Raw genomic sequence first — 19,056 nt, 5'->3', positions numbered from 1 at the left:
AAAATGTAAAATTTTGGGGAAACCAGCATTTTAATGGAAAAAAAATTATTTACACATCCAACTTTAACGAAAAGTCGTCAAACACCTGTGGGGTGTTAAGGCTCTCTGTACCCTTTGTTACATTCCTTGAGGGGTGTAGTTTCCAAAATAGAATGCCATGTGTTTTTTTTTTTTTTTTTTGCTGTCCTGGCACCATAGGGGCTTCCTAAATGGCACATGCCCCCCAAAAACCATTTCAGCAAAATTTGCTTTTCAAAAGCCAAATGTGACTCCTTCTCTTCTGAGCATTGTAGTGCGCCAGCAGAGCACTTGACGTCCACATATGGGGTATTTCCATACTCAGAAGAGATAGGGTTATACATTTTGGGGGGCATTTTGTCCTATTATCCCTTGTAAAAAAAAATTAATTTGAGGGAAAACCAGCATTTTAGTGAAAAAAAAAATTATTTACACATCCAAATTTAACGAAAAGTCGTCAAACACCTGTGGGGTGTTAAGGCTCACTGGACCCCTTGTTACGTGCCATGAGGGGTGTAGTTTCCAAAATAGTATGCCATGTGTTTGTTTGTTTTTGCTGTCCTGGCACCATAGGTGCTTCCTAAATGTGACATGCCCCCCAACAACCATTTCAGAAAAACTCACTCTCCAAAATCCCACTGTCGCTCCTTCCCTTCTGAGCCCTCTACTGCACCCGCCGAACACTTTACATACACATATGAGGTATTTTATTACTCGAGAGAAATTGGGTTACACATTTTAGGAAGATTTCTCTCCTTTTACCCCTTGTAAAAATTCAAAAACTGGGTCTACAAGAACATGCCAGTTTAAAAAATGAAGATTTTGAATTTTCTCCTTCAAATTGCTGCTATTCCTGTGAAACACATAAAGGGTTAAAAAAACTTTTGAATGTCATTTTGAATACTTTGAGGGGTGCAGTTTTTATATTGGGATCATTTATGGGGTATTTCTAATATGAAGACTTCAAATCCACTTCAAAACAGAACTGGTCCCTGAAAAATGTAGATTTTGAAAATTTGGTGAAAAATTAAAAAATTGCTGCTATACTTTGAAGCCCTCTGGTGTCTTCCAAAAGTAAAAACATGTCAACTTTATGATGGAAAAATAAAGTAGACATATTGTATATGTGAATCAATATATCATTTATTTGGAATATTCATTTTCGTTATAAGCAGAGAGCTTCAAAGATAAAAAAAAAATGCTAAATGTAAAATTTTTTGATAAAAAAAAAGGTGCAAAAAAATGGCCGGGTCCTACAGTGAAAATTGGCTGGGTCCTTAAGGGGTTAAGCAATGACTTAAAAGCACTTTTTTTCCATGCTCTGAGTATTTATGTGGAATTCATGTGGAAATTCCACATGCATTCTGTATGAACTGTGCAGAAATTCCACATTGATGTGCAAAGATGTGGAATTCTGGCCAAATGAATGAATGTGGAATTACACATGTATACAGAATTTCTGATGTCTGGACATAGCTTATCTCCTCAAACTGCAAAAGGGAAATCTGCAGGAAGATCTGTATTAGGGTACGTTCACACGCACGGATTTTCAGCGTATTTTACGCTGCAGATCCGCTGGTGAAGGCCCGCTCTATGCTGGCTTTGTGCCTGCTCGTAGCAGCAATGCGCCGCTACCAGCAGGCACACTGCGATGTGAGAGTCGCAGTATACTCGCACATCGCGGGAGCTCTCTGCCTGGCTCAGAGCAGGGAGAGCGGCCACGATGTGTGAGTATGCCGCGCTCATCCCTGCACTGTGTCTGCTCGTAGCGGCGTATTGCCGCTACCAGCAGGCACATATAAAGCCAGCATACAGCGAGGCCTTCACCAGCGGATCCGCAGCTAAATACCCTGGGAAAATCCGCGCGTGTGAACGTACCCTTAGGCCACATTCGCACAACGTAAATTCCACACATCTGCATGAATTCTGCATCTGCATTGGTTCAGTGCAGAATTTTGCAGATGTTAAAAAGATGCAGAATCTGTGCGGAATTCGTGCAGAATTGTTCACACGGATTCTGCATCTTTTCTTCACAGCCACCTGGAACTCCTGCACTGCTGCGGTAATACTACAACTCCCATTGTGGAACAGACTTGTTTCCATGATAGGAGTGGTAGTTCCCCGGCTACAGGAGTCTGCAGGCGGCTGGGTAGACTACTGTAGCGATAGTACTACTACTTCCATCATGGAACAGAGTCTTCTCTATGTTGGGAGTAATAGTACAGGGGCTGAGGAATTGATCGCATTGGGTTTCATTTCTGAAACCCGATGTGATCAAAAGTTATTAATTGGGGAAGTGGGCGGCATTGCGCCGCAATCCCCGGCTGGTCATCTTTATTAAAAATCACAACACGCACAATAGGATTTAAAAAAGCCTGCCGGGAGCCCTGAATGGCTGCTTGGTGCCAGCCATTCAGGGCTTCCGGCGGGGTATTTGAATATGAATTTTTGACAGTAAAAAATACATCGCTGGGGAGCGGTGCAGCCGACATGCCGCCCGCTCACCCAGTTAACAACTTTTGATCACTTTCAGAAGTGAAACCCAATGGGATCAATCCCTCATCCCCATTACTACTACTACTCCCAACATGGAACAGACACTGGTTGCGAGGTCTGCGGGAATTTTTTTTAAAATAAACTAAACAATGATTGCATGCATTCCGCGGGAATTCCACACAAATTCAGCAGGAAGTCGGCGCCATTGACTTCAATGGGATTCTGCAGCCAAACTGTGGAAAAATATAAGACCAGACATATTTTTCCAGACCATGGAATGCAGAATTTCAGCAGCGGAATTCCGCATGAGGAAATTCTGCTGTGTGAATTAGCTTGCGGAATCCCATTAAAGTTAATGGGCAATAAATTCCTGCGGAATTTCAGTCATGTGAACGTGGCCTTAGGGTTCATGCACACTACAGAATCCTGAGGACAGCCAGAGCCAACTGAATTAGCCAGCATTAGGACATTCTGTGGGTGAAGTTTTCTTCAGAAATTCTGTAGTATTTTGGGTGCAGCAGAATCTAATTGACAGCAATCAGACCCTGCTGCACCAGAATTTCCAAGAAGAATTTCTCAGCTCAAAAATTCTGTAGTGTGCATGAACCTTAGTTTGGTGCAGATTTTACAGATTATTGATTTTACAGATTATAGATTGGATTTGCTGCAGAAATATCTACTGAAAATCCAACATGTGTATACTTACCAAAACTGCAAACCTGTTGCATTGGTTAGAATCTCTGTTCAGCTTTTGGATTACATTTTCGGCCGTGTTAACATGGCCTTAAACTCTGTGGACCAGGTGCTCTGCATCAGACCCACAGAGGGTTACCCTAAGGCTAGGTTCAGACTACGGAATCTCCGGGCAGAAAATTTCCGCCCGTAGATTCCGAGTTCCGCCTGAATTAGTCGGCGCTAGGACCGCGCGGACACTGCAGTCTCCTATAGACTGCTATGTGTTCCGCTAGGATTTCCGCCTGAAGAAAGAGCAACCCCTTTCTTCAGGCGGAAATTTTCTAGCGGATTTTTCATCCGGATTTTCCGCTTCACAAATTCCGAAGTGTGAATTTGTGAACGGAAAACCATTCATTACACTATGCATTATAGTAAGCGGAATTTCTGGCGGAAATTTCAAAGCGAAAATTCCGGCGCAAATTCTGTAGTCTGAACCTAGCCTAAGGCTAAGTTTCCACTTAGGTTTTTTTCTGGCAGTTTTTGGAATACTGCCACTGCAGTTTTTGAGCCAAAGTCAGAAGTGGATCCATAAGGGAGGAGAAGTATAAGTTCTTCCTTTATATGTCCTATTCCTTTTGAATACATTTCTGGCTTTGGCTCAAAAACTGCAGTGGCAGATCTCCAAAAACTGCCAGAAAAAAAACCAAGTGGAAACTTAGCCTTAGGGCAGTGAAAAACTGCTACAGCGTCAAAAAATGTTTTCACAAGAATGGAAAAACACCTGGAAAAAAACGCAAAAATGCTGCAAAAAGCAGTGCCAGTTTTTCAAATGTTTTCTCAGATTTTTTGGTCGTTTTTAATCTATGGCTTGTACTTCCAAGCCATAGATTAAGTGGCAATTTTTTTTAAATAGTGTGTTTTGGTATTGGCATTTTTCTTTGGTGTTTAACCCTGTGTTTTTAGCATTACAGGTCATGAGATTTCTATTGAAGAATTTGGAGAAAAAACTCCAATTTTAAGTACACATTGGGGGTTATTTACTAATGTGTTTCCGATTTTTTTTTGGGCTTTGTGGCTGAATTTAGCCGCACATCATATGCGCTGAAAACCATCATTCCATTTTTCCCTTAAAAACCCAGAAAATGTGGAGTACCCCTTTAACTCCCCCGAGAATAGGATGCTGATGTATACTGTGGCAGAGAGCAGCGGATGCCATTTCAAAGACGCTAATACTTGTGGTCTGCAACTTGGTCCAGTTAAAATAACATAAGGCACAAACAGTTAGTTTGTTTGGGCCGCTGAAATAAATAGCACCTACTGCTCTCCATTACAATATAAGTCGGCATCCTGTTTTTGGCGAGATGCCATTGGATACGTCTGTGTCCTAAACCTGTGTAGAGGAAGAGTGGTGCAGTTGCCCATAGCAACCAATCAGATCGCTTCTTTCATTTTTCCCAGATGAAATGAAAAGGATCTGATTGGTTGCTATGGGTGACTGGTCCACTTTTCCTCTGCACAGGTTTTGATAAATCTCCCCCATAGCCTTCAACAACATGCCAAATGGAATCAGAGGAAACAAATTGGCCCTCATTTACCGTATTTTTCGTCCTATAGTACGCACCGGCGTATAAGACGCACCCAATTTATAGGTGCAAAATTTAAAAAAATAAAGATTTTGAACCCAATAGTGGGCTTCAACCTGCGGACCTCCAGATGTTGCAAAACTACAACTCCCAGCATGCCCGGACAGCCGTTGGCTGCCGGGCATGCTGGGAGTTGTACTTTTGCAACATCTGGAGGTCCGCAGATTGAAGACCACTGCATAGGAGGTAGTACTCATGTGTCCCCGCCGCTCCGGACCCGTCACCGCTGCCCTGGATGTCGCTCCATCGCAGTCCCCATCGCTCCGGAACATCTCTGCTGCCGGCTGGGTATCCTTGCTCTCTGTCGCCGCCATCACGTCGTTACGCACGCCGACGCACGTACGCGACGACGTGATGACGAGGAAGGAGAGCGCCGGCCATACAGGGGATCCCTGAACGGAGAAGACACCGAGGAGGCAGGTAAGGTCCCTCCCGGTGTCCTGTAAGCACTAACCCGGTGAAATCGCGGCGGTCCCGAACAGCCCGACTGAACAGCCGGGTTAGTGTCACTTTCCCTTCATACGTGGCGGTCAGCTTTGATCGCCGCGTCTGAAGGGTTAATACAGGGCATCACCGCGATCGGTGATGTCCTGTATTAGCCGCGGGTCCCGGCCGTTGATGGCCGCAGGGACCGCCGCGATAGGGGTGTATTCGCCGTATAAGACGCACCAACTTTTTCCCCCTAGTTTTGGGGAAGAAAAAGTGCGTCTTATACGGCAAAAAATACGGTACTTAGAAAATCGGGTTGTAAGTCTATGTTGCTTTCTTACCCGACTGCTTTTTTCCCCTGGTATTTATTATCATGTCGCATCCTGTTTGTCGCACATGGGTTTTGTCAGTTTTGGTTTCCAACTCCTCTGAGCTGTCGGGAAAAAATCCACAACAATTCAACAAATTCGGGTTGGAAACCTTTATAAATACGTGGGAAAGCTCAGAAATGTCGGGTTACGCCCCTTTTTCGGGTTTGGGAGAATCCGCATGAGGTCCGTCGGGAAAAAATGTTGCATCGTGTCGCAGACTGGCGCACAATGTCTGCAACATCTCGCAGACAAAGATGCGCCAAAAAAACCCGACAAAACAAGTCGGCTTTAGAATAGAAAATGAGGGTCAGTATCAACCCTATAAATGCTGAGGGGTTTTTCAGTAACTCACATGTCTTATGATCTGAGGTTACCCGAATGACTATGCTGCTATCCTACTACACACTTTCACATTGAGACATTGGCCGACATTTATCATTGTCTTTAGACTGTGTCTAGAAAAGGTGCAAAAAAGGCGCAAGCGGGGTTGATTTGCGCCTTTTGGTTTACACATTTCTGCTGATTTTGAGTTGCAATCCACCGATTTTGGCAATATACATGATATGGAAGGGATTTATGAACTGCGCCTTTTTGTGAAAAGGCGCAAAAAAGGTGCAAAGCCACTGAAAAGTCTCTAAAACTACACAAGCCCAGGCTTAGCTTTTTGGTGTATGTGAAGAGTGAAATTTCAGAAAATGTGACCTGCACAAAATGTATCAAATGCTCTGTGACCCTTTAATAAATTTGGCGCTTTTACACATAACCAGCACACAAAAAAGGTGTAAAAAATGCTCCACTTCCACTACAATGATAAATGCCGGCCATTGTACGGTCACATGATGTAAAGGAAACTGATATGTGCTAAGTAACAATAAACCACATGTAGAATATGTGCAACTTGGTATTTAAGTGTCTGGGGCTGCACTTTTTTAAAGCGATGGCTTTCGATAGTTCAACATGTTTACCTGCAGTCCTATGTAAAGACGCAAATAAGCTATCTTAATACGAGGTACTGCAGATTACCTTATCGTCTACATCTGTTCGTAGAGGCGGACATATTTTTTGGATTCCTTTGAGCTGTGACATACACAGGGTAGTTGGCTCTTTAAATGGACTAAAGGGTAGTAGATTCTTTCTATGCTTTTGAGGTCTTCAATACAGCAGATGTAGGGAGGGGAGTGAGTGTAAAAGGCAAAGAGAGGAGGGGGATGGTGAATACCAGATTGTACCTCTGAGAGGGGAGCATCTGTCACTCTCCATCTTGCTCTCAGTCCTAGCCCAACCACTCCTGGTTCTGCTGCATCTCACACTCCCAGGCTTGGATACGTCTAGCAGGTAGGTAAGCAGTTTTGGATGGGAGTATGGTTGTTCCTGGGCACCTAGTAGCTGGTATTGGGGTATGTGGTTAGCTTGCTTGCAGCATGTGTGCATATAGGAGGAGATGTGCAGATAGTGCTTATGGCTAGATCCTTTGTTCTGTAGACCCTACTGCAAAGCTTACTGCAGCAATAGCACCGCTCACAGAACTGGGGCCAGAAGCTGCTCCTATACATAATACTCAGGTAACCTGCATTCTCATACACCTTTACGTATCGGAGGGATTTATTATGTATTCAATGTACAGAAAGTACATTAATAGTCCTGTTACCTGTTGAGGTAATATTACTGCTTTCACTCTTTTTCTAGTCTTGTAGCCAAATGGTGCAACATTGAGAATACTTTCTTCCTCTGCAATACACTGCACCTAACCATGTGGGTGACATACTATTAGGATCTATTCACACGGCAGAATTTCCATTCATCCGCCCCAATTCCGCTTGTATGGATTTTGTGCTGAATTGGTGAGGAATCCAAGCGGAAATTCTGCAGAAGTGTGAATGGGTGTGTGGACGTTCATTCAAGGAGGAAATTCTGCCGTGTGAATAGACCCTTAAAGTGTCAGTTCTGCGGTCAAAAGCAAATTTTATAATAAAAAAAAAAAAACATTTCAATGAATAACCCACCTACCCGTGCATTGGGCATCTTACTGGTTTGTAAATAAAATACAGAGAGAAGACCTTAAGGGTTAACTCATTGCAGCTGTGGATTCAATGGGATCTGTGGCTGTCAAGTGATTTTTGAGGGACTATTATTCTTTTTCTTCTTGTATACCGTACAGCAGATGCGTTGCGTGATAGTCTCAGCAATCCTACAATTAACTCCCCCATATCTAATAATTGTAATTAACTCCTATTTACATCTGGTACATCCGATTTTTCTCCATCTGCTTGTAACAATGAATCTTAACCTTTTTAAGTCTCTGGCTGGGTCTCCACCCTGTGATGACAATGAAAGGGTTAAACAATGCGTATGAAATGCACATGTGCCATGGGAATATCCCAATCACTATTGTTCTGAGCTTTAACCCATGCTCTGCTGGAAGGGCCCCTTAACAGTGACCATTTCATTCTCCTGTTTGACCCAGTAAGGCACTCGCAGGGTTAATGTTGTCCTAATGCAAGGCCTTTTATCAGCTGTGTCAATTGAGGAATTACCAAAATGTTCCTCAGACAGCAGCCGCTTACTTGGGTGATCTGGACAAGGTATTGAAGATAAGTGCTGTAGATACAATTATCCCGTCGCATAATAAAGCGTATTATTTTGTGTAACAAAGACCTTTCCTTCAGCAGTTGTATGGCAGAGTTCAGACATGCAGTTTTCTTGAGTAGCGAATTCAACAGGAAAGGGAAAGAATATCAGCCTTTCCTTTTATAGTTAATTTCCTTTTCCGTCCATGTGTGATTGAAGCCTACGGTATCTGCAGAGTATTGGCTCTTGGTGTTCTAGCTGAGTATTTGCTAGCGGCTTATACTGGAAACAGAGGGAGTTGGGGGCTCCTCCTTATCAAGCATGGACTTTATATTGTACCGGTATAAATATATAGAATTTTATAATGCTGGTCTGCCCCTATATCTGGCCCCTGGGATTTACTATAGTCTACATAATATGTAAGCCATATGGTTAGCCAATGAATAAATGACCATTCAAAATGGCAATCTGTATGAAGGAAATGGCTGGTGGGGGGGGGGTTTAAGACCCCATGAGATTGATGTGCAGGATATTGGCATCACATGTGCTGTATGTGACGGTCACATGGTTGTCTGGAAGTGTGACCCCATGGAAATGCATCGCTGCCATGCAGATTACATGATGTGGTCTTGGGGCATGCACTTTTCTAGTATGGAATAGTATATTTTAAAATGTATTTTTTGTAGTATTGGGCAGAACTAATCTGGTTTATGAGCCACCTACTGCCACCTGATCTGTGTGCATAGTGGGCACTGCCTAATGGCTGCAGATCAGCTCCATCTGTCTTGTCTTGGAAAGAATGGAGCTCAGATGTGTGATCGATCACTATGGTGATTGCAAGGATCAGTCATGTGGCCAGGTAACATAATGCTAGGGGATATTTGACAATATAGACCAATAAAGCAGGAATGACTGTACCTAGCTATCCCTACTCCACGTTGTTCTTACCTATATAGGATATTCCCTCTCTGCTACATTTGAGCTCCATTTTGTTTTTCTTAATGCTTTAACTAGACAGATGCTGTACAGGTCGAGCGATGCCCCCTTTCCCACTTCTCTGTGGTAAATACTGCAAACTTATTGCCCCTGGCATGACTTATAATGACTGCCACGTTGGTTGTGTGTGCACATATATTTGTGATCCATTTCTATATGGTGTGACTGCTTTCACAAAGAGCGCCACTGATATGGTGCAGCTTGGCCCTATTCCCTTGAGTAGCAATACCAGACACCACCAATGTTCTACAACATTATTGCTGGAATAAAGCATCCATGTTTCTGTGGTCTTTTACAACAAATTCATGTGCAGTCACAAGATGGGACCAGTGGGGCACTAAGTGCCATATATAAATTCATAGGGATGATTTACAGTACAGTGATCCCTAGACTTACAATGGTCTTTTCTGGACCATTGTAACTTGAAACCAGACTCAACATACAATACTACAGACAGTCCAGATCTGCAAAACTTGTCAATGGCTGGAAGAACTGACCAATCAGAATGGGCATTCACTGGTAAAACCCCTGTATTACTGAAGTGCATGCACTGACTGGCTGTCTGGTAGTGCCCCCTACAGTACAGGGAGGTATTACATGTCCTGTACTACTCTTTACCTGTGCCAGGGATAGCTGCTCCAGGTGAAGATGGCTCCATGTTACTTTTTTAGGACATTGCATGTACTGTACAGTACCCTGAAGAAGTATTACATGTTCAGTACTCTGCCCCTAGACATCTTATCCCCTATCCAAATAAGCTGCTGCTGCTCCTGTCACCAAGGATCATCTCTGCTGGAGATCGCGCAGGGATGTAGGCAGGGACAGGTCAGGTGATTGGAGTAGACGTGCGTGCCTGCGCGGGGCACTTGACGTCTCTACTCCGATCAGCCCCTGGCCTGTCCGGCCCTGCCATTACTCTTAAGGGGCCGGCACCTTAGAAAGAAGTAATTTAATAGAAATGTGCGGCCCCCCCCGGACAAAGAGGCACGGTCCGCACCCAGCGGTCAGTGAGTGACAGGCGCAGTCACTCACTGACAAGGCAATAAAAATAAATTAATAAATAAATGGTCCAGGGACGTCCGAGCCCCCTGAAGCTCTGGGCCCCATACAGTTGTATGGGTTGTACCCCCTGATGGCGGCCCTGAGTATACGAGAGAGAGAAAACGCATACCTGCCTCTTAGCTAATGGATGTTTATAATATGCAAAGTTATAAAATCATGCTTTTATTCCAAACTGAAGTGTCATAGGAAGTATGCATGCTGCAATTCGGCACCACCTCTATCTGCCCTGCGTTACTGATGTAAAGGGCTTAGGCTAGGATTCCACTGAGGTTTTTGCACTGCATTTTTTTTTTTTTTTTTTAGGCTTTTTTTACCTTTTGTGTGTAATTTGTTTTTGTTTTTTTGGCCCTTTTCGGCATTTTTTGTTCCAAATTTTTTGGGTACCAAAAAAAAAAAAATTGCAGTATTTTTTATAAAGAAATTTTCATTAATTTTTTATAAAGTGTTTCACTTTTTACTTTTTTCTCTATATTTTTTTACTTTAAAGGTAGTACTACTACTCCCAGTTTTGAACAGGCTGTTCCATGATGGGAGTAGTAGTACCCGATGCGATCATCATAATATAGCAGAGATGCGGAGCGGCTCTATACAGCGCTCGCATCGCTGATCTGTGCTCCGGCCAGTGATGCGAATAGAACATCACTCATTCATATTTTCCGCCCAGAGTGGGGATTGGCCAGATGGTTGTAGCTAGAGATGAGCGAACTTACAGTAAATTCGATTCGTCACTAACTTCTCGGCTCGGCGGTTGCTGACTTTTCCTGCATAAATTAGTTCAGCTTTCCGGTGCTCCGGTGGGCTGGAAAAGGTGGATACATTCCTAGGAAAGACTCTCCTAGGACTGTATCCAGCGGAAAGCTGAACTAATTTATGCAGGAAAAGTCATCAACTGCCGAGCCGAGAAGTCCGTGACGAATCAAATTTACTGTAAGTTCGCTCATCTCTAGTTGTAGCCAATCACAGCTCTCAGCGGGAAATATGAATGAGCGATGTTCTATTCATATCACTGGCCGGAGTATAGTGCAAAGATGCGAGCGCTGTATAGAACCACTCCACATCTCTGCAATAGAGGAGGATCACAGCAGATGTCAGGAGTGACACCTGCTGTGATCTGTCCTTAACTGCAGGTATTACTACTCCCATCATGGAGCACACTCTGCTCCATGCTGGGAGTTGTAGTACCTGCATTAATAGAAGATCGCAGCGAGTGTCACTCCTGACACCCGCTGTGATCTTCCTGTATACTGTATAGATGCGGGCGGCCGCTCTTCTATGGTCCACTGCACTGACGTGTGTGTGTGTGTGTGTGTGTGTATATATATATATATATATATATATATATATATATATATATATATATATATATATATATATATATATATATTCATATTTCCCACAGAGTTGTGATTGGCTGGAACCATCTGGCCAATCACAGCTCTCTGTGGGAAATATGAATATGTGTGTATATATACGGCAGTTCAGGGGACCATAGAAGAGCGTCCGGCTGCATCTATACATTATACAGAAGCATCAAAATGATGATCTGTCAGTACAGGTACTTATACTCCCATCATGGAACAGTGTGTTTCATGCTGTGAGTAGTAGTACTACCTACAAATTAAAAAGTGAAAAACACACACACTCTACATTTTTACTATTGTCGGCTACATTTTTTAGTGCCCTGCCCGCACACATAAATTGATCCCTGTTTAAAAATTTAGTTATAAAAAAGAAAAATTTCATTTAATACAATTTTTTCCATAACTACTGTCTTTTTTTTTTTTTTTTTTTTTCTTTTTTTTTTATGGTACCCTACGACATTTTAATAAAAAAAAAAAAAAAAAAAAAAAAAAAAAATATCTCTATCACTTTTTTTGGATCGCTAAAGTCCAAAAAAGAATAAAAACGCCAAAGTTAAAACCAACATGGCGTTTTTCTTGGCATTTTTGCTCTCCCATAGACTTCTATGGGAGGAAAACGCCACGATTTCTGTGAAAAAAAACCCGCCAAACTAGGTCTTGTAGGGAGTTTTGGAAAACCAGCCTCTGAGCCCAAAGTAGCTGAAAGACGCCAAAAGGATTAAAAAAACGCCAAACTGAAAAACATCAAGTGGATCTGGCATTTAGCAGTTTACTACTGACTTGCAGCTAACATCTGGACGTCGCATCTTTTCGCTGAAAAAACACTTTGTGGCAAAATGGGCGTTTTTGCTAGAAAATCCTCAGTGGAATTCCAGCTCTAAGGGTGCGTTCACATGCTAGTAGCTAGTAGCAAGTTTTACCGCTACGGGAAACCCGCTGCGAGTTACGCTACCATTGATTTGAATGGGTCTGCGGAAAGTCCGCAAATCTGACACTATTGCGGACTGTCTGTGGACCCATTCAAATCAATGGTAATGTAACTCGCAGCGGGCAACCCGCTGCTAGTAATAGCGTGTGAATGCACATTTAGAGCTGGAAACCAAGCAGTGATGGGTGGAGGAGAGAGGAGGCATGCATAATGCAGCTCAGCACCACCTCTATGATGCATGAGCTTCAAACAGGATTTCATAACATTGCAAATGGCAATCGGTTAAAGAGAAACTGACAGCAGGATCATCTGAACTAACCTAAATATACAGGCATATAGTGTGGCTGGTCCCTGATAAACTGCTTTTTTCCTGGTTCCAATATGACCAGCCATTCTTGAGATCCTACTTGTTGCTAATATGCAAATTTCAGTACTGATCAATGCAGTCTATTTCCCGTCCCTTGGGTCCCATTCTCCTCCCTCGTCATCGATATGCATGAGATCTTCACTCTCTCGTCATCTGGACAGGGGGAGGAGAGAACGGGACCCAGGGGACAGGAAAAAGCACAGGAGCTCTCCTCCATTGTGCAGAATTTCAAAAATGGCTGAATGTGGTAGAACCAGGTATAAAGGGAACCAATCATCAGATTTTACCCTATATAATGCTTGTCAAAGCATTATATAGGGTAAAATTGTTGTCCTCACCATCCCCGGGGGATGCTCCAGCCCCCAGGGATGGTGAAGATATGAAGTTATAAACTAGTCACCGCCGCCTGCAGATTTTACCCTATATAACGCTTTGCCATGCATTATATAGGGTAAAATCTGATGATTGGTTTCCTTTAAAAGGTATCACCTGAACTATATACCTGTATATTCAGGTTAGCATGTGTGTGATCTTGCTGTCAGTTCCTTTTAAGGCTAGGTTCACACTACGGAATTTCCGCCTGCAATTCCGCTTTGAAATTGCAGGCAGAAATTCTGCTTACTAAAATATATAGTGTAGTGAATGGGTTTCCGTTCACAAATTCACACTTCGGAATTCACTTCAGAATTTGTGAACGGAAAATCCGCTTGAAAATTTCTGCCTGAAGAATGGCGTTGCTCATTCTTCAGGCGGAAATACTGGCAGAACACATTGCAGTCTATCGGAGACTGCAGTGTCCATGCGGTCTTAGCGCCGACTGATTTCCGTCAGCGCTGGCCGCACTCGGAATCTCTGTGCGGAATTTTTCTGCCTGGAGATTCTGCAGTGTGAACCTAGCCTAAGGGAGATGTATCATTTGTTTTGTTTCCCGATCAGCTGCCTGCCCTTGTCTGCAGCTCTGAGCTGATCTTGTGCTGACAAATTCCCTATAAAATGTTGGAAACTGTGACTACACAGTACTGAACACTCCCAGTACTCATAGATAAAGGAAATTGGCTAGAGACTGGATTATTGTAAAGTGGCAGTAGACTTGCATTAAATAAATTAATTAAAATAGCTTTTTCCTAATATGTCCACAACATGTGTATGCTTTTTAAAAGCAGAGCCGCAAGGGTCTACAGGTTGTTTGTGGTACTGCAGCTCAGCTCCATTAACTGTAATAAAGCTGAGTCACAATGCCAGACATGGCCAATCTGCCAGACCATAAGGAAGAATCCAATAAGCACAGTCCCAGTTCAGCTTCTTTACTCTGCATAGAGGAGAGAACCTGACCATCTGTCTAAGTTCATGGCTCATTAAGGAAAGTAAGGAGGGGGGCATGTGTTACAGTAATGGGTGCTTCCATTTCTGGGACTTGCACACTTGTCCTTTGTGACACCTTTGAGTGATGCATTTGGCTTTTGGCCAATCGAAGCTTTATCAGCAAAGACTGCACTGGCTGTCTTATCTATTTGTGAAAAACTTTCTTTCTTTTTTATTTTTTTATTTGGGGAGGTTTGTAAGAATACTTGTATAGTAAGCTACTATAAATTTTCTGACAAGTCTTCCTATCTTGTCTTTGCAGTAATAACAATGGGGGCAAAATTGAGTAAGAAGAAGAAGGGATATTGCCTTGGTGCTGGAAAAGATGGAGAGTCTACAGAAACAACAGAGGTTGAACAAAAAGAAACGGAGACTCAGATGGGACAAAAAGATGCAGCAGAACCAAATGGAGAAAATGCCCTTACTGATCAAACTCCAAATGGTGGTGCAAGTGAGGAACAAAAATCCAATGCAGGGAAAAACAGCATGGAGGTTTCCTCTGATAAAACTACCAAAGACGATCTAAATAAAGACCAAAAGTCTGAAAGCAAACCTAGTGCTGAGCAAACAAAAGTAGAAGAGTCAAATCAAGAGCAAGACAAACCTGAGCATGCCAAGAGTTCAAATATATCTCAGACGGTACCAGAAGCTGAAAAAGAAGTTAAGAGTCAACCTGAAGAACAAAAAACTGATCATAACAAGGATAAAGAGTCTATTGTTAAAGATGAACCTACTCAGGAATGCAAGTCTATAACAGAACAAGAAAGTTCAGGGTCTAAACAGTCAAACAAATCAGTTACTGAACCCTTAGCTCCAGTACCAGATCAGAAAGAAGAGGCAGCAAAGCCAGCACCTGATCCAGAGACTAAGGTGACTGTAGAAAAGATGGAGAAAGAACAAACATCGCTGCCAACAACAGAACCCCTTTCAGAGCAAGTAACAAAAGAAGCAACACCGGTAACAGATGATGTGAAAGAGCCAGAAAAAGTAAATGAGAAAACAGAACAAGTAGTCTTGGAAACTCCTACAGTGGCTCCTCTATTGCAGGAGCCAGATTCTGCACCAGAAGTTGAGGTAGCAGAGTCTGAACCTGCCAGTAATGTGGTTGAACCAGAGACTGAAGTCTCCTCCTTGTCTGAAACTCAACCAATCACAGAGTTGGCAAAGCCTGAACCTGATCTTGCACCAGAACCAGTAACTGAGTCAAAGGTTTCTGAAGAGCCTATGGCGCCGGTCCCAGAGGTTGAGACTGTAGAACCGGTGACAAACCCAGAATTGGTGCCTTGTCCTGAGCCTGAAAAGTTAAGTGAAACTAAGCAAGAAGTGGACTCTATACATGAACAACTGCCATCAAATGAAGTGCCTGACTCCACCGCTCATGTTGAAGATAATGAGAAGAATGATGAAACTTTAGGTAATGATGACCTGGATACAAAATTAGTAGAAACCCAGGCAGCTACTACTGAATCTGAAGCCACAGAGCAGCCATCTGCCGAGAAAGTCCCCAATCAGGATGCTCCTATAGCTGAAAATAACCCATCCGAACAAGCTACTGAAGAAACGCAGGAAAGTAAAGTCCAGGACACTGTCTCCACAGAGCAGGAAGTAGATAAGGAAACCCAAGATGAGGTTAAGGAAGATAAACCACCAACAGATCATGGAAGTCTACAAAAAGATTGTAAAGATACAGAAGAGGCTGCCTTGGACACATCAAAGAATGTGAATGACCAAGTTGCCCCTGAAGATACAGTCGTTGATGCAACTCATGATAACAATTCTGAAATTGAAAACCATGAAATACCTGCTGAAGAATTATCACATGAACCATCTGCACCTCTTATTGTTGAGAAGCATGGTGTCAGTAATGGCTTACCTCTGAAAGAAGACGTGAAGGAGCATCTAGAGAATGGATGTGACACAAACCTTCATGAGCTTAATGGGCAAAGTGAAGGTCTTGAAATTGAATTATGCAATGAATAAAAGCATGGGTTTTTTGTCCTGGTTCCAAGGTGAAATGATGCAAAACCTCCACAACCTGGTAAACTGTATACATTGTCTGTGACCAAATCCTCCATGAATAAATTTTACCATATGGAAGCAAAATAATAAACACCCTGACCAAACCTTTTATTAGTGACTCAAACCATACGATTCTGCCAAATTTATTATAGCTTAACTTATTCATTGAATCTCCTAAAGGAAAATAGGAGTGATATTTATATTCATGTTTTCTATTTGATGTTCCAAAAGGCCAAATGTGACACAAGTGACCAATGCCCATGAAAAAAAAAATTCTTGTGAGCTTAACCTGATGTTCAAAATGTCTTAACGCATGAACTTCACAATGTTTTCCACAAATAAAATGTCAAATTTAAGTTTATGCTGTGAATCCATTTATTTTAGGAGCAGTTAATTCTATGTAAGGGTATGTTTACACAGCGGAATGCCAGTGTGGAATTATGCAAAAACCTACTGCACAGACATTCCACTGCAGCAGAGTCCCATTGATTTCAATGGGACTCTGCTGCACTGTTTACATAGTGGAATTTCCATGGCCCATGTTTCTGGCACGGAAATTCCAATTCGGGCATCTGCAAAATGAATAGACTTGCCTACTTTTTTTAGTGACAGCCAGATTATTTAAAGGGGTACTCCACCCCTAAACATCTTATCCCCTATCCAAAGTATAGGGAATAAGGTGTCTGATTGTGGGGGTCCCGCCGCTGGTGACCCTAAACCCCATACCCCCCCCCCCCCCCCCGCACGCGCGATCTCGGCTGCGGCACCCCAGACTTCCGGTGGACGAGCGAACTTCGCTCTGTACCGGATGATAGGCGATGCAGGGTGGAGGCTTGTAACATCACCACCGCGCCCCACTCATGGTGTCACGGCTGCGCCCCCTCAATGCAAGTCTATGAAAGGCGTCGGGACGCCAGGGATAAGATGTCTAGGGGCGGAGTACCCCTTTAAATGTGCGGAATGTACGCATGTGTATTTTGTGTGGACATGGCCTAAGTGTGAGCATTGAAATGTACCCGATACTCACCTGCAGTTTTGTGCTTTTGCTAAAACGCACTAGAACACATGTGGCAGTGCTTAGTCACAGGCGTCCTCTTGTGATCTTCCCCACAGGACTGCAGTAGCATCCTGGTTGTGATCCCCTTATGGACCAGACCAAATGATGTTGCAGGCTGGACATTCCCTACCCCTGCTCTACAGTATTACTAATTATGGGGAGGAGAGAGCAAGATTTTGAGATGAGAAAATGGAGATTACTTAAATGTACACTATTGTGCAAAAACTAACAAAAAAAAAATAAAAAAAACTTGTAAAGACTTGACCACTCGCAAGAATAATGCAGGAGGTGGTCATGCTTGGGACGTTGCCTCCTGGCTCTGTCATGTGGCCAAGACGGTCACCTAACTGAGACATCCGTTAGAGCAGGGAGAGCTATATATTTTGCTGAATTAAAGGAAATCTGTCATCAGTATCACCTGCACTAACCTGTCATACAGGCTTGTAGTGCGGGTGATTACTGATCAAAATGATACTTACTGTGTCCTGGACCGTCCAGCCGTTCTGCCATTATTTAGCTTTTTCTTTATATGTGAATGAGGCCCTTGGGGCATAGGTGGAGCTCCGATCACCCCTACGTCATCTCCGGCCAGCTCATCCATATGCATAATCCCCCTCCCCCTCCCTGCTCGCCTGGAAGGTTTACTCTACAACGCATTTGCTGCTTCATCCTGGAAGTAAACACGCAGAGCAAGGAGGGAGGGGGCTAATGCATGTGGATGGGCCAGGTTGAGCGCCCACGTGGCCGAAGATGACGTAGGGGTGCACGAAGCTCTGGCTGTAGCTCCGCCCATGCCCCAAGGACCTCATTTACATATGAAGAAAAAGCTAAATAACAGCAGAATGGCTGGACGTTTCGGGACACGGTAAGTATCGTTGGACAGTATCACCTACACTACAAGCCTGTATGACAGGTTAGTGCAGGCAATACTGATGACAGATTTTAATTAAAACTGACTTTTCTAATTTTACCACAGAGAAAGTGGCATTCTGGCACCATACATGGGGTGGTTTATTATATGGTTTATGTAATAGGCCATGAAATAGACAAGGTGATTTAACTAATGATAAAATACACACACGGAAAGCCAGTCTATCAATAGCTTTAGAAACCTACACAGGAAAATGAGAAATTCCGTAGTGTGAACCCAACCTCACTTCTTCCCTTTCCTTTTAAATCAACTTCTGGCTTTGGCTGAAAAACTGCAGTAGCAATTTGATTCAGGGATTTCAACTGAAGAAGAGGGGAGGGAAAATACAAACGTTAAACCCACATGGCCTTTTTATGGCGCATTTTAGCCTCCCATAGACTTCTATGGGAAAGAGAGGCCAAGATTTATGGGGGGAAAAAATTGTCCCATACATAGTCTCTGCATGCTGCGATTTAACAAAACTGCCCCAAAGCCAAAAAATGCCAAAGGAAAAAAAAATCTAACTGGGTTTGGTGTTTCATAATTCCCTCTTGACTTTCTGCAAACATCTGGCTGCTACATTTTTGCAACGTATCGAATGTGACTTTTTGGGCCGTGTTTTGCTGGGAGAAAACAGGTGGAAATCTAGCCTCGGAGTGGCTTTTCTCTGAAAAACTGTTTTGTGTGAAAAAATAAAATAAAATATGCGGCCAGATGTTAATTGAAAAACTATACCTTCATGGGGAAAAGGATGTTCGGAAGAAGCCTAATGCAGGTGCAAATCCTGGCCTGAC

At 43.1% G+C, this 19,056-nt stretch overlaps 1 protein-coding gene across 5 annotated transcripts in view; it reads left to right on the top strand.

Annotated features, from left to right (window-relative positions):
- LOC130276553 (fibrous sheath CABYR-binding protein-like) overlaps window positions 1-16,651 on the top strand; it is a 52,239-nt gene extending 35,588 nt beyond the window's left edge. For 2 of the 5 annotated variants that reach the window (XM_056526094.1, XM_056526095.1), the window contains exon 2: window positions 14,539-16,651. In XM_056526094.1, coding sequence (XP_056382069.1) covers window positions 14,547-16,256 — 1,710 coding nt within the window. In that variant the 5' untranslated portion in view covers window positions 14,539-14,546 and the 3' untranslated portion in view covers window positions 16,257-16,651. Of the gene's footprint in view, window positions 1-6,790; window positions 6,972-7,175; window positions 7,195-14,538 lie in introns of those variants that run through there. The other 3 variants (XM_056526093.1, XM_056526092.1, XM_056526097.1) reach the window with 3 other exon arrangements.
- Window positions 16,652-19,056: the final 2,405 nt, after the last annotated feature.

Source organism: Hyla sarda, chromosome 6 (genome assembly GCF_029499605.1).
Source record: "Hyla sarda isolate aHylSar1 chromosome 6, aHylSar1.hap1, whole genome shotgun sequence".
Lineage (NCBI taxonomy): Eukaryota > Metazoa > Chordata > Amphibia > Anura > Hylidae > Hyla > Hyla sarda.
Note: the sequence above shows the minus strand (reverse complement) of the source record. Positions and strands in the feature narration are given on the sequence as shown.